The 7,634-nt window shown below is 50.9% G+C and overlaps 2 protein-coding genes across 2 annotated transcripts; one reads left to right on the forward strand and one right to left on the reverse strand.

Moving 5' to 3' along the window:
* Nucleotides 1–480: 480 nt before the first annotated feature.
* Nucleotides 481–5,709, reverse strand: LOC104914420 (uncharacterized). The gene has a single exon (XM_031556928.2). It carries the CDS (start codon nt 2,645–2,647, stop codon nt 860–862), a length of 1,788 nt encoding a protein of 595 aa, XP_031412788.2. The 5' UTR covers nt 2,648–5,709; the 3' UTR covers nt 481–859.
* A 385-nt stretch (nt 5,710–6,094) lies between these two features.
* Nucleotides 6,095–7,024, forward strand: LOC146542716 (uncharacterized). The gene has a single exon (XM_085209745.1). It carries the CDS (start codon nt 6,095–6,097, stop codon nt 7,022–7,024), a length of 930 nt encoding a protein of 309 aa, XP_085065871.1.
* Nucleotides 7,025–7,634: the final 610 nt, after the last annotated feature.

The raw sequence follows: 7,634 nt of genomic DNA on the forward strand, positions 1-7,634 counted from the left end.
AACTGAAGAGCAGTGTCCTTGGCACAAGCAATGATGGGGCTTTGAGTTCTTGGGCAGGTTGCTTATTCTCAGACTTTGCAAACAGATTTGGTGTTAAAGAGGAACCCCTTGGATCCTTGTCAATCAATGTTCATGAAGGGCAACAGGGTCATAAGGCACAGGCTCTTAGTCCTGCTCGTCTTCCCCCTCGTTAGTGGCTCATTTGCCCATTGCTCTGAAGGGAACATTTAGCTGCTCCACTTCAGCATGTTTCCTCAAGACACACAGCATCCCCTTTCCCAGCCAGCATCTGGGGAGGTCTAGATGAGTGCTGGGTCTCTGGGTGCTGCCTTACACCTTGTCATACCTTCCAACAAGAGCTGCCACTGCAGAGATCACTCTTTTAGGTAGAAATTAAGAGAAGGTGTGAGAATGGGGGAGTGCAAAAGAGAAGGAGAGCTTGTAGACAGCTGGTGCCAAGATCAAATGTTTTTATTGCTTCATTTAAGAAAAGGAGATGATGGCGAGGAAGGACAAATTCCTCCAACCACATCACTGCAGAAAAGAACGACAGAATCTCTCACCCAGGCAAATAATCCTGGGGGCACAAAATCAACTGGTTACATGTTACAAGGAAAGGCATTACTCTTCAGATAAATCTATTATATATGATGCAGAATGCAAGGAAAACCATGTGAGGATCTGCCCTCCCTTGGACGGACAGGGCATGAGGAGAGCCAAGAGGTGAGGAAAACATCAGAGGGCTCAGGAGGTCTGCAAACCATTTTCATTCCGTAGCTGCTGGGGCTGCACAGAGCAGGGACACAGCAGAGGGGTCCCCTGTCAGCTCCCATTGTGGGACCACCCCTTAAGGAGCTGTTCACTTGCGGCAGCAGATGTCAGCACAGCTGATGGAGTAGTGCCGGCCACAGATGCTGGCGCACAGTGGGGTGGGCCTCGCAAAGCAGGGGGGGACACAGGGAACCACACACGCGGAGGTGCATTGGTTTGCATCCTGGCAGCAGGGATCTACGCAGGTGGTGGTGCACTGGGTTGCATCCTGGCAGCAGAGATCTTCACACCTGGTCGTGCACTGGGTCACGTCCTGGCAGCATGGGTCCACACACGTGGTAGTGCATTTGGTCACCTCCTTGCAGCAGGGATCCACGCATGTGGTGGTGCACTTAGTGGCATCCTGACAGCAGGGATCTACGCATGTAGTGGCACACTTTGTCACCTCAGTGCAGCAGGTTTCCACACAAATGGGGGTGCACCTGGTCACCTCCTTGCAGCTGGGATCCACACACCTGTTTTTGCAGCTGGTCACCTCCCTACAGCACGGATCCACACACTTGGTCACTCTGCCACAGCAGGGATCTACGCATCTGGTGGTGCACTTACTCACTTCCTCACAGCAGGGATTCTTGCATCTTGCACACTTGGTCACTCTGCCACAGCACGGATCCACACACTTTGTGGTGCACCTGGTCACAGCTCCACTGCACGGATCCACACACCTGCTGGTGCACTTGCTCACTTCCTCACAACACGGTTCCACGCACTTAGTGCTGCATCGGGTCACTGCTCCACAGCAGGGGTCCACACATCTGGTGGTGCACTTGGTAACTCTGCCATAGCATGGGTCCACACATGCAGTAGCACATCTGGTCCCAGGTCTACAGCAGGGATCCACACACTTGGTGGTGCACTTGGTCACTTCCTCACAACAGGGAGCTGCACATCTGGTAGTACATCTGGTCACCTCCTTGCAGCAGGGGTCTACACATCTGGTAGTAGTACACTTGGTCACTTCCTTGCAACAGGGATCTACACATCTGGTGGTGCACTTGGTGACATCCTGGCAGCAGGGATCCACACATCTGGTGGTGCACTTGGTGACATCCTGGCAGCAGGGATCTACACATCTGGTGGTGCACTTGGTAACATCCTGGCAGCAGGGGTCCACGCATCTTGTAGTGCACTGGGTTCCATCCTGACAGCAGGGGTCCACACATCTGGTGGTGCACTTGGTGACATCCTGGCAGCAGGGATCTACACATCTGGTGGTGCACTTGGTGACATCCTGGCAGCAGGGATCCACACATCTGGTGGTGCACTTGGTGACATCCTGACAGCAGGGATCCACACATCTGGTGGTGCACTTGGTAACATCCTGGCAGCAGGGGTCCACACATCTTGTAGTGCACTGGGTTCCATCCTGGCAGCAGGGATCCACACATCTGGTGGTGCACTTGGTGACATCCTGGCAGCAGGAATCTACGCATGTAGTGGTGCACTTGGTGACATCCTGACAGCAGGAATCCACACACCTGGTGGTGCACTTGGTGACATCCTGACAGCAGGGATCCACGCATGTAGTGGTGCACTGGGTTCCATCCTGGCAGCAGGGATCCACGTGTGTGGTGATCCCAAGGCAGCAGGGATCCAAGGCAATCTGCCTCACATCACAGCTACCAAGTTTCAGGTAGGTGGTGGTGCCCTGAGGAACCCTGGCATAGTAACATGGCTCTGCACATGTGTTCAGGCGTGAGACGCTGCAGACAGGGCTGCAAGGATCCACGCTTCTTCTGACGGGCAAATTCCTCACCAGGACGACATGAGGTGGGAGGCAGGGCTGTCTGCGCTGGCAGTCGGTTTGGAAAAGCATGGCTGAGGGAGGAGGAAAGTCTGAAAGAGGGAGAGAAATACCCTGTGTGGAAAACAGAGGCACTCATCTTTCACAAGGCTGTTTTATGCAGTGAGGTACCCTATACTTTTTCCCTTGGAATACTGAGCAACGTGTTGGGAAAGCGCACTGAAATCACAGCAGGGCACTAACTCCACGTGGAAGCATCTCAGGTACAGCTGCAGTTGCTCACTGCACGTACATCTCAAACTGCTTCTCAGAACAGGAGTGAAAAACGGTGTTAAGCAAACTTTGCCAGATTCTATTGCATGGGCAGAAGGCACAACAGCCTCCACCTGCCCACAGAAGTCCTCAGCTCCTCTCATCCAGACTCCCTTCCAGGCATGGCTTACCCCGCAGCCTGTGAGGCTCCACTTCTTATCTTCCCTCCCACTATTGTGTCTTTGAAGTCCTTGTCTTGCCTTTTGATCCCTCTCAAACCCAATAATTTCCTGGTTAAAACAGGGCAGTACTGTGCCTGGGAAAGGGGAAGGTTGGTCCACTCTCAGCTGCCCTGAGATACACCCCAACGGAGAAAACACAGCAATTGCAAAACACACAGCAAATAGAAGCTGGAAGAAGGTGAAATGGATATTTACCCTTAGCTTAGCTGCTTGATAAGTGCCGCATACGAATCTTACTAAGCAGAAGCACTTGTAAGTCTTCTAACTTGCTTCTGCGGGTACCATTCAAAAACCCAATCTCCCCAGCCTTTACACTACATCCCAGCAAGCCAAGAGAGACTTACCCAATTCACCACCAGGAACAAGCAAACGAAACCAAAATGGCTTGGGAAACACTACAATATGAACCCTTTTATACAATTTCAATGTCTGTGTCTCCGGAAGTGAGACACCTCAGGGGTATGGAAATACAATTTTTTAATAATCCAGACCTGCTCCACCTCCAATCCTAAAATTACTTGCTTACATTATAATTTTTAATGAAACCTAGCCACTGAGGTGGTACATGCGACACTATGACAGCTGCCTGCAAGGCTGAATTCCTGATCCACGTATTATGTACGGGAGTTAGGGAACAAACCATTGGTGATACAGCCTGGAAACAATCCCCTTTGGGATTAACTCATATTCGGATAAATATTACTTTGGTATGTGTTCTAGCACCTTCCACCATGACACCCATACAGGCCAGGGCTACAGGTAGGATAGCACTATCCTGTGCAAGCATCCATGCTCTTGCTTCTTTCGTGTGCTCTTCAACCAAAGGCAGCATTCCAGCCAGACTTGAACACGTAGCATTTTGGCAGTAAGGCAGCCAGGGAAGACTTTACACTGTGCAAAGGCTTTTAATGTCACTTAGGCTCCTCGTAGAACACCTCCTGCCGCAGCCCATCCCTCTGCAGTGACGCTGTAGGGTGATGACCCACCTCCTGCCTTTGGTGCCCTGACCACAGTAGTGCCCATTTGGGGTTTATTGTGCCCATATCTATGGTGCAGAGGCCAAACCAAGACCAAGATACACCCTTCATAAAGGATAGCACACTGTGTGGCACTGCAGCAACGCAATGTGGCAGTTGTTTTGCCTGCCACAGTTGAAGTGAAGGAAATATGTTCTCCTTGGAAATCCCCTGGTTATAAACGAGAATGGAGAGTCAACGAATGAAGTGCTTCCAAGAGATCAAAGACTGAGAATTTCTTCTGTGCTGGCTCCGAATTGGCCTTAAGTCACTTGTGACACAGACATGGAACCAGTATTACTTGCAGTCAGAGACATGGCCATATATCATCTGGAGACAAAGGAGTGCTCTTGTGTTTGCGCTCTGCCCTCCCTTTAAGTGTGTGCTCACACTGCTGAGCATGGTGATGCCCCATGTAGTGGCTTTTGGTTACTGAAATTGAAATCAAATCAGGATGCATGACCACTTGGGTTGTCAGTGTTCTGCCGACCACAGTGGTTTGAACTGGCATAATTGAATTGACTTGGGTAAACCAATGGGCTGAATGGGGACGGTGGTGGTCAATGCTCCTGCCAACCTTCTGCTCTCTAGGGGTGCACCTACACGAGGGTAAAGGCAATGTCTATGTGGTGGAACAGTGCTTTGTCATTCAAGTTGGAGCTCCAGGAGAAGATGCAAAATATCACGAGACCGGTGATGATACAAGAGTTTCCATGAGCATGTCAGGAGCATACAGCCGGTAGCACCGCATCCAAACAGGACACGGGCAGGGACAGAAGCAGGTCAATTGTGGCTAAAAAGCAAAGAATCCCCCATATCCCACATCCCATCCAGCACTTAGTGGCCAACGATGATGTGTTGGGCTGGAGGAAAAACTGAGCTGTGACTGACCGGCTATTTGCCAGCAAGCCAAGAATCCATTCATTTCCCAAATTCTTCCCTGACGTCAGCCCCACTGGAAGGCCACATGAATTCACAAGCCATCTTGGATCACTCGAGGTTATGCTGCAGCCACGGAAATAGCCGGTTTCCATTAAAAATAATTAGTCAAATAATCCATCAGAGGGCAGAGGCGGAGCAGGGCCGTGCTAGGAAGGGCTGCTTGTCTGTGTGCCTGGGGCACCTGTCTCCAGAGGCCAGGCTCCTGTGTGCACACAGCAGATCCCAGGCTGAGGCTGTTGGGTCTGCTCGCCATCTCCATGCGTTGATATTTAGCTGGGTGAGTATCCTTAGGCTTTAACATCTAGGGTGTAAGGCTTCCCCTGAGATAGATGACTGCTGCTACCATCTTCATGATGAGGAATTGCTTGTTAGTTCTTCCATCTTACTGGTGATAAGAGTAATCATTTTCTCCCTTTGCATTTTGCTGTAATTCCCACGGATGCTCTGTGAAATGCTTCCCGGTATCCCAGCACTGGATTTAGAGGCAGAAGCCACATAGCTGTCGTGGAAGGGCAAAAAGAGCACAGCATCGCACACGGCAGCAGCTGAGGTCCCAGGTAAGAGCACTGAGCTCCATGCCAGCGACTCCTGGCTCCATCTTGTTGAGCTTCTTGCTGCCTTCAGCAGTGAGAAAGGTGGGATGGAGAGGGCTGCATGAGTTGGGTGTTCTGCAAGGGTGTTACAGGGTGAGGAGAAAGCACCTGGAAAAGAGAGGGAAAAAAGAAGCACAAAGCTCTGCTAGGAGTGTTAATTAAATCCATCCTTATCTGCACAAGGAAGGGCTGCTGGAGTGAAATTATTTGGCTGAACACTGACTTTAAATATAGAACTTGAGTTTGGGTGTCTGTGCAGAAATACAGCATAACCAAGCTTCTTTTGGTAAGGAATGCCTGTAGACTTTGAAATAGCAAACATCTGATTTCCCCTCTACTGAGCTTTCCCTCATACCTGAATTACAACACAATCAGCACAAACCTTCCTGGGGAGCCTAGAAATAAGGAAAACAACCGTTTGGAAGCATTGGGTTAGTGGACATTGAGTTGTTCTTATTTCCTCCAGGAAGGAAGATGTTGGAGCCATGTGAGCAGTCCTGCCTGCCACCTCCTGCCTGTGTGGGGACAGCTGTGCCCACTGACCTCTGCACATCATGCAGTGTCACTGCACAACCTGACACCTGCTCTGTGCAGAATGCATGTCCCTGTCCCGAGCAGATTCTTGGGGTGGATATGTGCCAAGCTGTGCCCTCCTGCCCTGATGTCTGTGGCCCTACCTGCCTGCCTCCCACTGTCCCTGCACCTGAGGACATCTGCGACCCCTGCACATCCCAGTGTGTCACCACCTGTGTGTGCCCAGCAGAGGACCCCTGTGACTTGCAGCAATGCCAGCCAGAGACCGACATCTTGCTGCAGTCCTCCACCTCTCCATCAGCTCCCTGTGCCCCTGAGAAAGTGGGGACATGCGTGGAAGCTTTCCCCCACCGGCACACCGTGTCACCCTGCACTCCTGTGACAAATGAGATCTATGTGGAAACCATCCCCGTGAAGCACCCAGTCTTGTCCGTGAAGATTTGCACCCCTGAGGCAGCAGGGATGGGTGTGGAGACCTGTCCAAGCCAGCATGGGGTCACACCAGTGGAGCTTTGCATCCTCAATACAACTGGGACCTGCATGGAAACACCTCCCCTGCAGCACCCAAAACCACTCTGCACCATTGAGGTGCTCAAAGCCTGCACGGAGACCCCCCCCACCATCTGCATTGAGGATCCCAGCTGCCCCCAGGCTGCCATCGCTTCCCATCCCGAGCAGTGCCCACTTCCATGCGTGGATCCCTGCACGGCTCAAACCTCGGTGTGCACAGAGCCCTGCAGCTCTGCAGCCACCCAGGGCCCCAGCAATACTTTCAGGCCACGGGCACCGTTCCGCCTCAACACCTGCACTGCTGCCATCGTGGAGCGCTGCCTGGCCCGCTGTCAGAGCTGGCTACGTGGTACCAAGTGAGGAAAGGGCTCTTTGCATCAGCTCCCCTGGTGAGTTCCTGCTTTCTCATCCATATCAACAGGCGAGAAAACAGCCTCGCGTTAAATAAAAATTTTTCAATCATCTGTTAATTACACTCCTTATTCTTCATTGCCTCATATGGGCTGCAATAATCATGGCAAAAGTGCAATGCATGTATTAATTGCGTTCGCCAAGCCCCGTTTCATCACCTTCAGCCTTTCTGCTTCCCACATATAAATAACTGCTTTCATAATCTGCCTTAAATTCAGTTAGGATTCTGCCTTTGGGTTTTCTATCTTCTTTTTCTAATGGTCTCTTAGATTGAAATTGTTATGAGAATATTGAGGAAAGTAGCTCAGAGGTGCGATTTTAACAGCAGCAGAAAGGTCTTTTAAGGAGATATAAAATGACAGAAGGCACCCAGGGTGAGGAAAGAGCAAAGGCTGAACAGAAAATGTGCAGTGAACAGCAGTGGAAGAATAATGCTGAGAAATTGAAGTTCTACCACACAATGTCCGGTGAAGTCTGGGGTAAACGCTGTATAATTAAAAGTTTTCTGCTCATAACAGCATTCCCCAGCAGTGGAGTTCTCTCTCTAAATATCCACAGC

The sequence above is a fragment of the Meleagris gallopavo genome, chromosome 27 (assembly GCF_905368555.1).
Source record: "Meleagris gallopavo chromosome 27, MGAL_WU_HG_1.1, whole genome shotgun sequence".
In the NCBI taxonomy this organism is placed as follows: domain Eukaryota; kingdom Metazoa; phylum Chordata; class Aves; order Galliformes; family Phasianidae; genus Meleagris; species Meleagris gallopavo.

Coding starts and splice junctions, on each gene's coding strand:
- LOC104914420 (XM_031556928.2), bottom strand. CDS start 2,647: ATGCTTTTCCAAACCGACTGCCAGCGCAGACAGCCCTGCCTCCCACCT.
- LOC146542716 (XM_085209745.1), top strand. CDS start 6,095: ATGTTGGAGCCATGTGAGCAGTCCTGCCTGCCACCTCCTGCCTGTGTG.